We start from the raw sequence: 18,521 nt of genomic DNA, 5'->3' as shown, positions 1-18,521 counted from the left end.
GCATTCTGTAAATTTTCACATTTTCTAAATTATCTATTTTATTTAGTTTTAAACTGTTCTTTGTAGTTGTGTGGTTTTCCATAGTTGGATTTGGTTGGACGTATTGGTCAATTTTTCTGGATTGCAAAATTCGCTTCCCGCAAGTGCTCATTGAACCTGGTCGTTATTAATATCCTAACTTGTTCGATGTATGATTTTTGGCCGCCTCAGATGTTTATCAAACAAAATCTGTCTTTTTTTTGGTGTTGGAAAGTGGAAACGTTCAAAACCTTTCAGTATTTGGTCAACAATGACTGCTAGGTATTAAAGCGTTAGTTGCAAATCTATAATGTGTTTGCCAATCCAATCCGTCAAGATCTCATCTCTTTCAGGAAGGGAGTACTAATGATATTCCGCAGCAAAGCAAGGTTGGTGATCGGCGGTGAGCGTTTAACCTTGGTTGATGTCATAACGGCCTTGTATGCACCCCCCCCCCCCATGTGTCGGGGTCCGCTTCCTTGCATAGCCTATTGAAACGGTTGCTTGAAGTTCTGACCTCGCCATTTTGATGGGATGTACAACTCTTCTGACTTAGGTCGGTTCCTACGTCTACTATGGCCATGTCTCCTGGTTTTAACGCAAACTTTGCGAAGTTCTGCAACTTCCACCAGAAATTGACATTAGGTTCTTGAGTACAGTGCGGCAAGACATGGAAGCATCACATGATTTCTCCATCCTTTCGAGAACCGGTACCACCTATTTTCCCGACCATTTGCTTAACAAGTTTCTTGGATGCCCAACCGCTACTGTAGTTTTCTTAACATGTTCTGCTCCTTGCGCCCCATCTGGAAGATGATAGCCTGATAGTCGCTGTGAGTATATTCCTCGCTCATCTGCGATAGGAGATGCTAAGATTACATGCCGCTATCAAAAGTAAGGTGTATCACCGATTCCATATTCCGCTTCCAAAAGTATTGCTGCCACCGGTATTTGTCAGAACGACATTCAGGCATCAAAATAATTCGCGCGATATGTAGCCGTGTGCATTTGTTTCGTGACAACCTCAATCTTGGACCCAAGCATTAAAATCGCCAGATATTATTAGTGGTTGTAGCGGTTTACTACGGAAATCTATCTGTCTGTCATACGTACTTTTCTCAGAAGCAGCTATACCGATTGGCACGAAATTTGGCGGAAAGGTGGAAACTGTGAATGCCTATATATACAGTGCATCATTCTACTTCTAGAGACCCCCTTCAGTCTATAATTTGCAGTAATATGGGCTATAGCATGAGACATGATGTTTTCAAGTTTGCACAAAATCGTACTATTATTGATAAAGATTCAGGGGCTAAAAATGATCTTTTTCGTGTAAATATGCTCCAAGCTAAAATAGTAAATATCAACATCACACTGCCACCAGTGATATTTGAACCGTGATTTGTGCTCGAACCACTGAGCTATCCGGACACCGAGAGTGATCTTGCGACTTTTTTTGTCCTCACCCATTGGTTAGGGTCAACCTATTCAGTCTTATCAATTTCATCGACATACCAAATTCTCAACTCATGGCCGTGTACCGTTTTACCCTGACTATGCTATCATAGGCGGTCATGAAGCTGATGAAAAGATAATGCAGCTGATGGCGATATTCTAATAGTTACTCCATCGCTTGCCACAGAGAGAAAATCTGATCTGTTGCTGATTTGCCTAGAGTGAAGCCTCTCTGGTATGGGCCAATGATGTGACGATACTTGGTGTACCAGGTTGCCTCCATATTTCGCCAATTCAAATGTAATTCCATCAGTTCCTAGCGATTTTTGATTTTTAAGTCGATGAATTGCACGGACTATTTCTTCCATGCTTGGTGGTGGCCGTCGTCTTCGATAATATTCTGGCTGTTGAGCAGTTCATCTAATCATCGTCGGTCTAATATGTCCATTCGGTCCGAAATCAGATTTCCCCATTTGTCTTGACTGAATGACCATCGAGGCGTATAAGGCTTCATCCTGTTGATTTGTTGGTAGAACTTTCGCGCTTGGTGCGTTTGCGCCCTGTAGTTTTCAAGTTCGCAGACTTTTTTTCTCCGCCTGGGAAGTAACTTCGCCCTCCGACGAACTTTGTAATAAATCTCATTAAGAGGTGGCGGCGTTGAATTAACACGTCGTCAACTTGGTTGGAAGTGGTCCCGTCTAGAGAGGTCAACATATATTTTTGTGCCGTTTTCCGTGCAAACCAATTACTTCAAACAATTGTTAACTGAATAATGCGCAGTCCGTCCTCATTGTATTTTTATGTAAGCTATGGGAGTCGACGTATTGTCTGACTTCATCCCTACTTGACTGTTAAAATCTGCAAGAATGATTTGATATTACATTTGGGACAGGCTTCGAGGGTTCATTCTACTGCTTCGCAGATGGTATCCTTTGTAGGGCCGTGAAGATTAATGAGGCTTATATTTCTAAAAATACCTCGCAAGTGGAGGTTTAATTTTTTGGCTGACTAGAAAACCCACTCGGGACTAGGAAACCCACTCGGGAAGCCAATCCCTGTCCAACGTATTTCTTGTAACGCTATTAGATCATTCTTATATTGGACGTAGTTACTGGGCAGCATTCGATCTGCACAGCGAGTGCACGTTCCATTAGAAAATGTGCAAATCCTTCGTCTGTTTCGTTTCCGGATTCGTTGTTGCAAAATCCTTCCAGTCTGAGGCTTTTGTGACTTCGTAACAACTTGTTTTCCATATCGTGTTGTCAGCCTTACCCAACCATGAACCTAGAGCACTAATTGGTATAATTTGTCCTGTATTCAGAGCAGGAGACTTGTTTTCGTCGCTCTCCATCTGCGGCTTTTCGTTAAGAAAGAACTTCCAGCGGTCAGCACATGGAGGTGGAGATAAGGTTGGATAGTAGAGCTGGTGATGTTGGTTCAGCAGTCGTTTCTCAGGTTTTATGCTGCATTGAGTGGATCAATCCTCTTTTCACCCTGGGATCTATATTACCCTTTAACCCGCTGTTGGAAGGATAATAGTTAAAATAAGTTGGACGTATTAAGAACAGCTCGAAAGCTGTATCGGTAGAGAGTTGGCTGCTTTTCGATTTGAATCCTACTGTATAAGCCACATCAACACGAGCGAAATTCAGAACGGGGGGGAAGGGGTGGTGGTTGGGTGTTATGATTGCACTTCAGTCGTACAGGCGGTCCAGGGTGGCTGCTGGAAACCGTCTTCAAAGGGTCAAGAGTGTACAGAGTCAGCCTGGCAGTAAGTTCATCCAAATGTGTGCCTGCTGATTATGTCTTAGAAGCAAGCGAATCTAGCTGGGGGATGAAACAAAACATGGTTTTCAGCTTGGAATTCGCTATCGTCGAACTGGGCGTAGTAGCCGTAGTATTTCTAATACAAAACCGTCGATATGGGGATCTTTTTAAAACCAAAACTAACAGACAGAACCGATCTCAAGATGACATCGAAAAATAACACAACAGGGTGTGCAAGGATGCCAAGCAACCTCTGCAAACTGGGAAACTACAACATCTGGCTTAAGAGGCACGAACTGCGAAACCCTTCGGCGACATGACCGGGAGTCACTTACGTGTGATGCTGGTGAATGATTCTCCTGGGTAGCAAAGGGGAACAGAAGGAACGAATCTCCTGCTTTGGTTCTTCCCAAGTGGTTCGTAGGTTCCATGTCATGAGCATGGGAGGACCAAATCCAGGTTTCCAAGAGATCGGAGGCTCGCATCTGGTAGCCGTGGATCCACATAGATAAAGACAAACTTGTCCATTGCTTGCTCCTTCGAAACGCTAGGATCAACATGAGCAGTTAGGTGGTTATCAAGAAAGAGGAACCTCAGGTGAACCACCACGCACCTTTTCTACTCCACATAAATAGAGGAAACTGGAAAAGGTGTTTATAATCCATCCGATTCTGCCATAAACGAGCTGTTGGAGGAAATGAAAAACGGTTCGATGCCAACTAATGAAACCCCTACGCAAGCAGAACACGTTGAGAGCATCGTTCGGACCGTTCCTCAGGGGAAGACATCTGTGTCGCGTTAATACAGGAGTCGTGGATCGAAGGAGGTCGAACCATCAAAAAGCTCCAAAACAAATATTACAATGTATTCCATAGCACAAGAGACACTGATTGGGACACGTACGATTTTATGTCTCTTGATTTAAATTCCAGCGGCTGAGGGGTGGTCAAACTGGAATAGGCGGAAAACGTGTATATCTTCTCTGCTTACATAGCTGACGACCGATGAATTCCACCTGAAGAACTTTACCATCCACCATCACGGCAAGTACCACTGACAGGATGTGATGAAAATACAGAGTATATGCTTTGAAAAATCTAGAAAATAGACGAAAGAGGTGAGTGTCTCTTTGACTTTATTGCGAACACAAATCTATCGCTGTGTAACGGAGGCAGTATCCTGTGTTCCTCCAGTTCGGAGAAGTGTAACAATTGGGAGGAGGTGCTTGATATCACCTTAATAACCGACAATGGAACATTTAATATGGAGAACTGGAAAGTGTCTCACCAGAGATCTTTCCCAGATCACAGTTTGGCACCTTTAAATTTTACTGTGGAAGCCTCTAACCCTTTCAAAAACCCCTGAAGGAAGTTGAGTGAGTTATTAATAAAAAACTCTCCGGAGTGCAAATTAGTAAACAGAACAGGAGTCAAATGTCGGAGACCTAAAAAAGGCATTTGAAATAATCTTCTTTGCCTCGTACCTTCAGGAAGTCGACTAGGCAAATATTCAACATCCACTATAGGTAAAAATACTGGCAGCAATATAGGGACCGCCTAAAGAGGTAAAAGCCGGCCAACAAGATTGCCAAGAACAAGTCCAGGTTGGACTAGTGTTATAATAAAGAAAACATCAACAAAACTTCGAGACTCAGTTCGATTCAGTTCAATGAGACTCTGGAAGTACGTCTGCAACAGCGCAGACGTACTTCGAGGTGAACAATAAGGACTGTGAGGGTGTGCAGCCCAGCCTTGTGAGATTACCAAATTGGTAATCATAATTACCAAGGATTAAAATAGCTTTTCTGCATATAAATCTATGGGCCAGAATGCCAATCATGCCGTAGAAGTAGCAAGAAGGGTTGTGCTTTCATACCGAAAGCTGGCAGGCACGGTCATGAATCCGAGAAAAACTTTCGACCAATTAGTCTTAACTCTTTCGCGCTGTCAAGCTGTCTTCGACATCCATTTAAGAACAGTTATGGAGAGAACGTCCTTCTTCAATACTGACCACGCCCATCTCAAATGCAAATCTACAGAAATCACTGTTCACAAGTAATTTTCTGCCGACGATTGAGCGGTCGCTACAGTACAAGCAGTTTGACATACTACAGCTGCCTTCCTGGATAAAAAGGGAGTTTTCGGCAACCTTAGTGTTAACGCCATCAAAAAGCCCCAAGCAGAATAGGATTGGAACGGTATCTTACGCATTAGATAATATCCATGCTGAAAATTGGGATAATCCTGTCTGATCTGGGTACGCCCCAATGATAGACGAAATATTACGCATATTGGATAGGAACGTGGTAAAAGTGGTGGCCTATGCCTATGACTGGGTGATATTGGTGTGAGGGGTGTTTCGTTCTGTTATGAAGGAAGCCCTGCTTAAGATGTGTATGTGGTCTGCAAGATGCGGGACTCGGGACTTTAAGAATTTGTACTCATTTGCGACATCCTCCAGGCAGGTGGAGCAGTGCAGGACTGGGCTCAAAGGTCGGGGCGAAACGCTCAAAGTCATTCTCCTTTGGGTTCTCAGTCATAGGAATGAGCTGACGGATTCTCCATCGGTGGACATATAGGCGTTTATAATAAGTCCCGATCGCAGCAGCTTTTGCATCAAGAGCATGGAAAAGCATTCAAGATGTCAGTGGTCTGCACAGAGCCTTAACTTTACAATTCGCATCCCCGAAACTGTGGGCAAGATGTACAAACATTCCTTTTTATTTTCCGACTTTAGTCAGAGCTACGCAATGGACACCACTGAAACCATTCTTTGAAAACTTCAGGGAGATGTGTAGTTACAGGGTGGGAAAGATACTATCCTTCGGCTGGATTCTACCCAGTTCCTCTTACTACGGCTGTCATGGTCTCAGGAGTTTGCGACATCAAAACGGCTCACCACAGCTCCTCGAAACAACCATTGATACCTACCTGCTGATGTTCAGGTCTCAGGTTCACCTGCTCTTCATCCATTTGGACAGTGAGGGTATCTAAAGTGTTCTACGTAGGAGAGGAATTCCAAAGAAAGTAATAGCAATTATGAGAGCGGCATACGACGCCGCAAAATATTACGTCCTGCATCGAGGTAAAATCTTACAGGAATTTCAGGCGCGCTACGCACCATCAGGGGATGAATGGCAACCGTGTATGATATATCTACGAAATAACACCATATAAATGTTTGAAAGGCTTTATTATTTTTTTTATTCAAAATTATAGTATTATAGTAGAGTTTAGGAAGGCCACTGTATTCTAGAATCAAATCCCAAATAATTCTTGTGCCAGTTGGTCACTGACTTCTCTGCTTTTTCAAGAACACAAACATAAATATTCACAATTTATATTTGTAATTTATTCCAATGGCAGATAATAAGCAAAGCGCCATTTAAACGAGTTTCGCTGCTTTCCCTCACAAGTTTGTCATTTTCCAAACGCACTCCTAAAAACTTCCCAAAAAGGAATATGAGGAAAAAAGATAATGATCATTTTTGAATATTGAAAAATATTTCACAATAGTTCGAAGAATTATATTGAAGTCCACCCTTAATTCTTGATTAAATTCGAAATGAATTCGTTACTTTTTAGGCGGGAAAATTTCAGGTAAAAGCTTCTTTCAATGGATAAACTACCTTGGAATAATTTCCATGCACGAGTTTACTTGCCAAATGTTTGTGTTTTCTAAAATATTTGCCTAACCACGACCACGGCTATTATTTTTTGCGGAATACGCTTATTTTGAATTTGAATGAATTGTTGATGAAAATATTGAATTGAACAAACAAAAAGCTACTTTTGCAAACTGGAAAGGTAATTCAGACTGGCCTAGTGTTTGCTCAAGTGTATAATTTCAAATATCCTGCATCGACACTTGTATGAACAAATTTGTCACCACTTTCTGCCGTGATAGACTCCAGAATCTATAAAGGTGGATTCTACCGTATTTTAAAGACATTTTTCTTAAATTGAATCAAAAGAAAGATTGTGAAGGAGATAAATTCGTCAGAGGAAAATGCTAGTCAAACTAAAAGTTCGTATCTTCAGAAATTTGTGCAAAATTCGTTTTAGAGGATGATGATAATTTCATTTTATATTCTGAAGTAGATTCTGTTTCATTTGGTTGCAATTTGGTCTGCGAGTGTTGAAAGTGTTTGCATCGATGATACACCACCCTACGAGCCTACCAACGGGGCTGTATGCACTAGCATAACTACATTTGTATTCGTTGACAGTAGGTATCATTTCGTGATAAATTCTTCCAAAGGTTTGGGCACACTCGAACGCGGGTAATTGCCGAATATTTCTTAACTTAGAATTTCTTGCAGAATAGTGTTGCAATAGAGGTGTTAAACATAACAACGAGAGATATAACCCATTTCCGGTTTTTTGAACAAAACCCTGAAAACCTCAATAATAAATTTGTTTGTCTCCTAGGTGGAACTATTCCTGATGATGCAACTCCCTTTACATGCGCTGAGAATTTAGTTTGCGCTGATGAACCAGAAATATGTGTTAGTGCATCGGAATATCAAGCGTCTTGCGCTACACCAGCAGCGAAATGTAACGATTGCAGCAATAGCGCAAAATACGCCTGCGTGAGCGAAAATACCTTTGCTGTTTGCGTGAATGGGGAACCACTGACCGCATATAAACAGTCGTGTCCTAGCAATCAATACTGTGGCTTTGACGAACCCTCGAATACTACCAATACCTGGCCTTGTACCAATTCAACGGCGGTAATTAATTGCCATAAAATTGTTTGAAAAAGTAGTAAAAAATTGTATCCACAACATTATTGTAGAGAATGGCATGCAGTTCTGATTCCTCAAACAGTACAACAACAACCACAACTACTACATCGTCAACAACCGCTTCTTCATCGTCTTCAACTTCAAGAACTACGACAACAGTCTCGCTAGTAGCGGCTTGCGATGGAGTTGTGGGATCTCATCCTGTAGCATCAGATACCACTTGCAAATCGTAAGTTTAGGAGTAGTACCGTTCCGGAGATAAACCTTGATCGGCTGTTTCTACATTTTCGTTGACATAAAGTTGAGTTAAGATAGGTACCATCCTCTTCAAATCCACCTAACTACTGGGCTGTGCTAACGTTATTGGAATAACAACCCGTGATGAACAGTCTACCTTCATCCAGATCGACCAGGCGTCAATTGACGCGAGATCTTGGGGTGCACATTAATGACCCTATCAAGGGTCGAAAATCAAAACCGATAACAGCTACGATGATGAAATCCGCGCACGGTTGATGACTGCCAAACAGAGCCTATTTCAGCTTACAAAAGGTGCTTCGCTTGAAATCTCCCATCATGGGGTCTAGCTCTTACTGTAAAAGACAGTGACCGTGCCGGCTCTCATGTATTCTTGGAAGACTTGGGTTCTTAGCAAGAAAACTCTGTGGTGTGGTCCTTCGAGGACCTCGATCCCTTATATGTCATTATACCAAAATTCAAATCTCCTTTCCGGTATGTGAGTCCGCATTGGATCTTGAAAAATCAACACAAAGGGGATCCGCGTGAACCTATCGAATGACCAACATGCGAGCTCAGCCTGAAAATAAACGACCGCTCGACTGTGCACGTGGAGCCCTGAAACTCCGGACTCGAGTGCCGCCATCGAAAGGAATGATCCAAGACGGATCGCATGCACGATGAACGTTACTCCTGTCTCAAATGTATAGTCCGCGATATTAAAGGTTCCCATCCTGCTTTGGTATCCTAAGACCATTCTATTTGTGGGTGCCCCTTTCCACGACGAAAACAAAGAAAACTTCCTCTTGTCCTTCATCATAGACGACAAACAACCAACTGGCTAACTTTGTCATATTGTTATTATTACATATTATTAGATGCATTTCCTTTTACGATTATCTCTAGAAAGGACGAATGAAGTACTGCACATGTCGCAAAGCTGCGGACATTACAAATCCCCGCCTTCAAGGGTGACTGTGCTCGTTTTGCGTTTGTTCCGTCGCTGTGAGCTTATCGCTTGCGCCGTGTTAAACATGATAATGGTGAAGCTGAAGCCAGCCTAACTGTGTGGATGCCCCATACTCTACTAGGAAGTAAACAGGAAACACTATCAATACACTCAGTCGGAGTAAAGTCGCCGGGTTTGACGGTACCTGTACAAAACTTTTCTGTGCAGTTCTTACAGATCCTTCGAAATTATTACTTCAATGCAATGCTGGGTATCTGCAATCTTTCTCCGCGGGTGATGTTAGGATTCCAAATAAGCGCTACCATCTTCAGTGGGACAAATGCGGGATATTTGCCTTTTTCCAACTGTCGCGAAGAGATTGATTTCCGCCCTGGATCTTCCTGTACCTTCGATATTATCACCCTGCGTTGAGCAATATCCAAAGTTTAGAGTACCTCTCCATCTGCCCTTCATTAATATCAATAAAGCTTTTGATAGCATGGATTAGACAGTGTGTCTGGAATATTTTACAGAGCAGGTACAATGCAAAAAAACTAATAGCTATTTTTAGAGCAACATATGATGGTCCAAAATGGCACGTGCATCAGTATAAAATATTATATCTGTGTGGATAAGTTACAAAGGAAGAAGGGGCGACAATGTATTGCAGGTTATGAGCAGGATGGCGGACGAGTGAGGGTCGCTAGAACTACGTGACGTGGAACAGTAGAAGAGGATTACAAGCTCCTCGGAAAATCGTGAAGAGAGTTGAAGCGCATGACCGGAAACCGACAGAGATGGAGATAAGGCGTTGTTGACGCGCTGTGCCCTACTTATGGGACTGTGGTCACCTTACATATATTATGATTATCATTAACGGCGCAACAACTGGTATCCAGGCGAGTCTTGCCTTAGTAAGGAACTCCAGACATCTCGGTTTTGCGCTGAGATCGACCAATTCGATATTTCTAAAAGCAGTTTGGTGTCCTGCCCTACGCTACGCCCGCTACTTGTCCTTTCTCTACTACTATAATGCCATTATACACTTTCTGGGCCGGATCATCCTCACCCATACGGATTCGATGACTCACCCAACGCATTCTATTGAGGCGTGTTTTATCCACAACTAGACGATCGTGGCACCTTTCATAAACTTCATCGCTATTTAAGCTACGGAATCGTGCATGAGGATTGGCAAGATCACTGCTTCGTATAGTAAGAGTTTTGAGCTTATGGTGAGACGTTTCGAGCGGAATAGTTTTTGTTAAGTTGAAATAGGAAACCGTGCGCGAATTTCATCGCCGCAGCTGTTATGGTGGTGGTCAAAGGGTAGTATAGGTCCCGGGGCGAAACGTGGATTGGTACCCACGATGGAGCATAAAACCTGGGAAACGCCTGCTGAACCAACACCAACAGCTCTACTACCAAACCCTATCTCCACCTCCACGTGGTGACCGCTGGGAGCTCTTTCTTGACGAAAAGCTACAGACGGAGAAGGATGAAGGCGAGTCTCCCGCGCCTAAAAACGGGACAAATTGTACCAACTGGTCCTCCAGGTTGGGGGTTGGGTAGGGCTGACAACCCTATACGGAAAACAACTTGTTACGAACCCACAACAGGAGCCTCGGACAGGACGGATTTTAAAACGACGAACCCGGCAACGACAACGGAACAACGATCTGCGCATTTTCTCATGGAACGTGCGCTCCTTGTACAGAGATGAAGCTGATGAGCAGCTAGCCGATACCCTGTCCAATATAGGGCTGATATAACAGCGTTGCAAGAGATGCGATGGACAGGGACCGGGTTCCTGGAGAAGAGCCACTACACCTTATATTATAGCGGTCATCCAGTAAACCATGTGCTCGGAGTAGGTTTCTTAGTCAGCCAAAAAATGAAATCTGCTGTTATCGGCTTTGAAAACATAAGCTAACGGCTATGCACTCTGCGCTTGCGAGGCAAGTTTAGAAATATAAGCCTCATAAAGGTTCACGCCCCTACAGAGGAGACTGCAGAGTCGGAGAAGGATACCTTCTACGAGGCAGTAGAACGAACCCTCGAAGCCTGTCCCAGATATGATATCAAAATCATACTTGGGGATTTTAACAGCCATAGCTTACACGAAAAAACAAATGATAACGGACTGCGGATTATTCAATTAGCAGGGTCACACGAAATGGTTGTTGGAAGCACCTGGTTTGCGCGGAAACCGGTCCACAAACGTACGTGGGCCTCTCCAGACGGGACCACTTTCAACCAAATTGACCACGTGTTGATCGAACGCCGCCACCTCTCAGCCTTGATGAATGTCAGAACATATAGGGGGGCCAATATAGATTCGGATCACTATCTCGTTGGCATGGTGCCCTGAGCCCGAATAACAATACCACCTAGAATCCCCTCTGACAATCAGGTGAGAGTGAACACTGAAGCCATCCACAACACAACCCTCCGCGACACCTATAAGAGGGAAATGGATGCCGCAATAACCGCAGTCAACAGAGGACCTGGAGATGAAGCATCAACAAATGATCTTCACAATCACCTGAAGAACGTTATCATGGATACGGCCACAAACATAATTGGCCCCAGCCGCAAAAGGAGTCGGAATGGCTGGTTTGACGATGAATGTAAGCTAGCAATGGAACGGAAGAATGCTGCATACCGACTAATGTTGCATTCTCAAAGAACGCGGGCACACGCAGAGACTTATCACGAACTCCGTCGAGCGGAGAAGCGACTTCACAGACGGAAAAAGGAAGCCTGGGAGAACCAACAAGTCTGTGAACTAGAAAAGTACAGGGAGCAACCACACCAGGCGCGGAAGTTTTACCAGCAAGTCAGCAGGATGAAGCCTTATACACCTCGATGCTCATCCTGCCGAGACAAAGAGGGAAATCTGATTTCCGACAGAATGGGCATATTAGAGCGATGGGTTGAGTACTTTGATGAGCTACTGAACAACCAGAACATCGGCGAGTTGGAGGTACCGCCAACTGAAGACGACGGACAAATACTGCCACCACCAAGTTTAGGAGAAACAGTCCGTGCAATTCATCGGCTAAAAAACCATAAGTCGCCAGGAGCCGATGGAATTACAGCCGAATTAGTTAAGTATGGAGGCGACCAGTTACACCAAGTGGTTCATCAACTTGTGCTGAAGGTATGGGACAGCGAATCAATGCCTGACGATTGGCAACGAGGCATTATCTGTCTCATACATAAAAAGGGAGATATCACACAGAGCAGCAATTATAGAGATATCACGTTGCTGAGTACCATCTATAAGATATTCTCCACTATCTTGCTAGGCCGGATACCCCCTTACGCACAGAACATCATTGGCTCATACCAAAGAGGCTTCACTCCAGGCAAATCAGCAACAGATCAGATTTTCTCTCTGCGGCAAGCGATGGAAAAACTGTTGGAATATGGACAACAGTTGCACCATCTGTTCATCGACTTTAAAGCCGCCTATGATAGCATAGCCAGGGTAAAACTGTACACGGCCATGGGAGAATTCGGTATCCCGACGAAATTAATAAGACTGACTAGGCTGACCCTGACCAATGTGCGAGGTCAGATAAAAGCAGCAGAATCACTCTCAAGACCATTGGACATCAACAACGGTCTACGACAAGGGGATGCGCTATCATGCGTCCTCTTTAACCTGGCCCTCGAGAGAGTGATCCGTGATGCCGAGGTAAACGCAAGAGGGACGATCCTCTTCAAGTCCACCCAACTACTGGCATATGCTGACGATATCGACATCATGGGAAGAGCCACCCGAGACGTACAAACTGCCTTCTTCCAGATCGAGCAGGCGGCAATTAGCGCGAGATCTTGGGCTGCACATCAATTAAGGCAAGACAAAATATATGGTGGCAACGTCGGCACCGAAGACGAATCAACCAACAACATCAAACCGCACTGGTCAAACACAAACACGAAGAAGAATAAGGATAGGAGAATACAACTTTGAGACCGTTGACAATTTCTCCTATCTAGGGTCGAAAATCACAACCGCTAACAACTACGATGATGAAATCCGCGCACGGTTGTTGTCAGCCAACAGAGCCTATTTCAGCTTACAAAAACTGTTCCGCTCGAAACGTCTCACCATAGGGTCAAAGCTCTTACTATACAAGACTATGATCTTGCCAGTCCTCGTATATTCCTCGGAAACTTGGGTTCTTAGGAAGAAAAATTGCGAACTCTTGGCCGCGTTCGAGAGAAGAATCCTCCGAAGAATTTTTGGCCCCCTACATGAGGATGGACGATTCCGTAGCCTACACAATGACGAAATCTATGAGCGATACCATGACCGTCCGGTTGTGGATAAAATCCGGCTCAATAGGTTACGGTGGGCGGGTCACTTAATCCGTATGGATGAGGATGATCCCACCCGGAAAGTCTATGAGGGCAATATCTATGGTAGAAAAAGAAGACGAAGCAGACCCTGCCTAAGATGGAGCGATGGCGTGGGTCAGGACGCCAGACAGCTTTTAGGGATATCGAATTGGTGGACCTCGGCGCAAAACCGGGATGTCTGGAGTTCCTTATTAAGGCAGGCCTAGACCGGATACCGGTTGTTGCGCCGTTGATGATGAGCTGTTATCGGTTGTGATTTTCGACTTCACATTGGAGAAATTATCAGCGGTCTTAAAGTTGTAGTCTCCTATCTTAATTGTTTTCAATTGCCTAGAGCTATTTGATGTTGCACTTACTTTTATTTTTGGTGCTGAATTTGCCACCACATATTCGGCTTACATTCATTAATGTCCAGCCTAAGGTTACGCCCCGCCTGCTTGATCTAGATGAAGGATGTCGATACCATATGCATAGGCTAGTAGCTGGGTGGAAAAAGATGATGTCTATGAAATTCCATGGGTCCCGGTGACTTATCCGTCCGTCATTTTCAGTGGGAGGTAGCTTTAACTCGTCTATATTCTAGTCGTCAAGCAATTAATCAAAATACTCAACCCATGGCTCTAATATGTCCATTCGGTCGTAAATCAGATTTGTTTCCCTGTTTCGCCAGGATGAGTATCGTCGTGTATAAGGATTCAACTTATTTACTTGTTGGTAAAATTTGCTAGCTGTACTTCTCAAGTTTACAAACCTGTTGATTCTCGCAGACTTCCTTTTCCTGTCTGTGAAGTCGCTTCTTCACTCGATGAAGCTCTTGATGTGTCTCTACTCGTGCTCGCGTCCTTTGAGATTGCTGCATTGCTCGGTATGTAACATTCTTTCGGTCCATTTCTAGTTTAACATACAATCAGCCACGAACCAACTGTTGCGAGTGGAGCCAAATATAATATGTATTGGTACGACTAGTACCAATCATGTTCGAAATTTGCTTCGCAAACACCGATACCAGCAGGTTTCATTTCTCGGTTGACTAGGAAACCTACTCAAAGCACATGGCTTACTGGATTACTATTATAATAAATGATGCAATGGGTCTTCTCCAGGAGACACGGACCCTGTTCAGCGACACTCTTGTAACGCTATTACAGCAGATTTATTTTTTCCTCGATGTTAGAGATAGTCTTAATACTGCTTTGATTAGAGAAGGTATAAGTGCAAAATGAGTCATACCCCTTCATCATCGATGACAGCAACGGGCTTGATATCGCTCATTGTTTTAGCAATCCGTAAATTCGCTTTTTAGTTTTTTTCAAAGTCTGGAAATGAACGTATCTAAAGACTGTTTCGAATCTCTGGCCATTCCTCTCTTTACGCCTTTCGTGGTTGAGTGCCTTATTGGTAATTTCGACACCAATATCGGACCTGGTCCTGATGGGCTTCCTAGACTCTTCATTCTTAACTGTGAAAAAACACATCTCCCTCCTCCTGTGTATAATCTACACCAAAAGTGGTGTTCGGTTAACAAGCTGACACTGAATGTCAGCAAATGCCATTGTATGTGCTATTCGCTTAAACCCTCCCCAACATTCTTTTTCCATTCTCTTAGTGGACAACCTTTTTCACAAGTGACCTCCTATCAAGGCCTGGGGTTGAATACTCGATGGCAACCTTCCTTTCAATTACCCCTTCGTTGATATCAATAGTCGAGCTTCCAAAATGTCCGGTTTTAACCTACGTTCCTCCTCCGACTATACTTCAATTCAGCCCTCCTTAACACTCTTCAACTTCCTTATCGGTAACATCCTTGAATATTGCTGTGCAGTATGGTCTCTCTTCTGCATCCGTGACTGTCGCGCTCTTGAAGTTGTATAATGTAAATTTACCCGGACCCTTTCTTTCAAAAAGAACCTTCCACGGGTTGACTATCGCCACGACTCCCCACCCTCAATCTCCCTTCCCTGCAGCAACGCCGCATCTTTCTTGATATGTGTACCCTTTTCAAACCCTATGATTGCCTGAGGGACTGCTCCTCCAACTCTGGATGGCGTCGTCAATTTTTGTTTAAGGTTTTGGTCTTTAAGCAACCAGAAAAACAGCGAAAAGTTCTTTAAAATCATCGCTAGTCTTCAAAATTTTTGTTGTTTGGTTTGCTATACTTCTTTCGCTGTTTTGTTGACAAATTCTGGTCGAGGTTCAGGCACAATGCAAGCATCTAGAGAGCGAAATGCTAACAATGCGAAGTTGATTGTAGCAGTGTCTTTACAGCGATTGTTTATTACAAATCCTGAACTGAATTAAGAATTAACTGAAGTTCAATTTTTCTATCATATATAACCACGACTGTACTATTGGTGGTTGACTTTTCCCTTTTTCCGTTTTTTTAAAAATATGTCCTTATTCGCTATCCTCCTATGACCTATATCCTCCTTGACATGTCTGGATTTTCTGCAACAACTACCCTGCAGAATTCCAGCTAATTCTAGCAGCTAGCAAATTTTAGAACTTGGGGTTTTTTAAAAGCTGGTTTCAAAGCGCATGAAATCTTTAAAAGGTCATCAAAATTCATCATCATCAGCGGCGCAACAACCGGTATCCGGTCTAGGCCTGCCTTAATAAGAAACTCCCGACATCCTGGTTTTGCGCCGAGGTCCACCAATTCAATATCCCTAAAAGCTGTCTGGCGTACTGGCCTACACCATCGCTCCATCTCAGGCAGGGTCTGTCTCGTTTTCTTTTTCTATCACGGATATTGCCCTTATAGACTTTCTGAGCTGGATCATCCTCATCCATACAGATTAAGTGACCCGCTCACCGCAACCATGGCATCGCTGGTATCGGCCATGGTATCGCTCATAGATTTCGTTGTTATGTAGGCTACGGAATAGACTTCAATACGATTGGAGCTTTGTCGCACGTGGTGATCATACCTGGATACCAAATGGCAACAAAACCGACAAGTAACATAGGTGTTTGCATTGGAGACCTGTGAATAGTTCCCGTGAACAGAAATGGCGTCATTATTTAAATTACTTTATTCTATCTTTCACACATATTTGACTTCAAAATTCAGCGTGGTGCAAAAATTTTCTGGAATATAGCCGTATTGAGTTCAAAATGATCGGGTAAGTTCGGATAAGGGAGACACGGGACGTGAAGAGATACTGATTTTAAGTGTGATACGACTCACTCTCAGAGCTATGAAAAAATATCAGTATCACATCAGAGCGAATAGATCGCTACACTAAAACTCAATAACTCCATATGACGGGGGTATCCTTAGTGTGAGCTACTAGGCAACCTTTTTAGAACCTGAAAATGCTAAAAAATGATAAGTGTTTAGTATACTTTTCAGCTGTTAAAATAACATTGACTTGCTACAATGTTTGAATTGCTAATTAGAAAGATGCATCACATTAACAAAATATAATTGAAGTTAAGCAGCGTTGAAAAAGGTTACCATTTAGATGGGGACCAATAGGAAATACTTAATTTGTAATTTGTAATCAATGTAAAATATATTCACCAACTTGAGCGAAATCAGATTTTCTTTCCCACTTGAATTTGATATATTTTTACATTCTTACTCTATTCTCCTTTTCAGACTTTTCAGAACAAAGATAGTTGGAATTTGAAATTAAGCTTAATTACTTATATTATGAAGACCTAATCCTCTGAATCATTATTACCCACAGATATTTCTACTGCTACAATGATGGAGGCGTAATGAAGCGATCAGATTTCACATGTCCTGGCGATTACGTATTTAATAGCGTGACTAAAAGATGTGTACTTCCATCGAGTTTCACATGTGCTGTTACAACTTCTTGATAAACAGAATATTATGTTTCCATTTATGTGTATCTAAATGTATCTGGAATTGAACAAAAATTGGTTTCATTTTATATAGATGTCATGAATCTTATCCTCTATATGCCTTTACAAGAGCAGCCAGAATTAAAATAGAGTATTGAAGTCTATATGGAACAATATGATTATATAGGGTCTGGTAAGAATGTGCCGCGTGGGACAAATCACTTGCAATGACGTTGTCGACCGAGCGAACTGGCCATCCGAGTTGATTATGGTCAGTCCGAGGGCAGAGCTATTTCAGTAGTCTAAAAAAGTACAGGGTTCCGTCAATAAATACTTGCACACGTTTGTGTTAGCATATATGAGGAATGTTATGATATTATTGATAAAATCAGTCTCAATAGGGTGCGGTGGGCGGGTGAACTATAAAGTATGAGTGAGTATGATCCAGCCAAAAATATATATTGTTCGATAGATGACAAGCTTCCAGTGACCAGCAATCGAGCAGGTAACTCGAGAAAGACAAGGCCATGCCTTATGCATTGTGCAACGCATAGTACCAAAAAACAGAGTGAAGAATAGCATCCAATAACACTGGTCAACTGAAAATCAATAAGATAGACTGTTGAACATTTCTCCTAAGGATCGAAATTCACAACCGATAACAACTATGATGACGAAATCCGCACACAGTGTAGTCAGAGCTCTTTAAGGAAAGATGCCATGGTCCATTAAAGTCCTACATGCTTGTCATCGGCATAGCTGCTATCGGTTGTGATTTTCGGCCCTAGATAGGAGAAATTTTCAACGGTCTCAAAATTGTAGTCTCTCCGATTCGATGTTGTTCGTTCTTTCGGTTTTAGTTTACGCGTTGACTTTGCCACCATATACTTCGTCTTGCCTTCATTAATATGCAGCCCAAGATCTAGCGCAGCCTGCTCGATCTGGATGAAGGTAGACTGTCCATCTCGGGTTGTTCTTCCCATGATGTCGATATCGTCAGCGTAGGCCAGTAGTTGGGTGGACTTGAAGAGGATATTGCCTGTCGCATTTACATCGGCATCGCGAATCATTTTCTCTAGGGCCAAGTTGAAGAGGACGCATGATAGGGCATCTCCTTGTAGTAGATTGTTAATGATGTTGAATGGTCTCGAGCGTGATCCTGCT

The 18,521-nt window shown here is 43.1% G+C and overlaps 1 protein-coding gene across 1 annotated transcript; it reads left to right on the top strand.

Moving 5' to 3' along the window:
- The first annotated feature begins 7,127 nt into the window (after positions 1-7,127).
- Positions 7,128-17,449, top strand: LOC119649074 (cell wall integrity and stress response component 2-like). The gene is made up of 5 exons (XM_038051069.1): positions 7,128-7,266; positions 7,341-7,467; positions 7,671-7,972; positions 8,038-8,216; positions 17,237-17,449. Exons 1-5 carry the CDS (start codon positions 7,249-7,251, stop codon positions 17,370-17,372), a joined length of 762 nt encoding a protein of 253 aa, XP_037906997.1. The 5' UTR covers positions 7,128-7,248; the 3' UTR covers positions 17,373-17,449.
- The last annotated feature ends 1,072 nt before the right edge of the window (positions 17,450-18,521 follow it).

The sequence above is a fragment of the Hermetia illucens genome, chromosome 2, assembly GCF_905115235.1.
Source record: "Hermetia illucens chromosome 2, iHerIll2.2.curated.20191125, whole genome shotgun sequence".
Lineage (NCBI taxonomy): Eukaryota > Metazoa > Arthropoda > Insecta > Diptera > Stratiomyidae > Hermetia > Hermetia illucens.
This window is presented reverse-complemented; position numbering and strand designations above follow the sequence as displayed.

What these genes read in the sequence shown, in the direction of transcription:
- LOC119649074 (XM_038051069.1), top strand. An exon ending in CTTGTACCAATTCAACGGCG is followed by an intron (nt 7,973 to 8,037) that starts GTAATTAATTGC and finishes ACATTATTGTAG; the next exon opens with AGAATGGCATGCAGTTCTGA. An exon ending in TCAGATACCACTTGCAAATC is followed by an intron (nt 8,217 to 17,236) that starts GTAAGTTTAGGA and finishes TATTACCCACAG; the next exon opens with ATATTTCTACTGCTACAATG.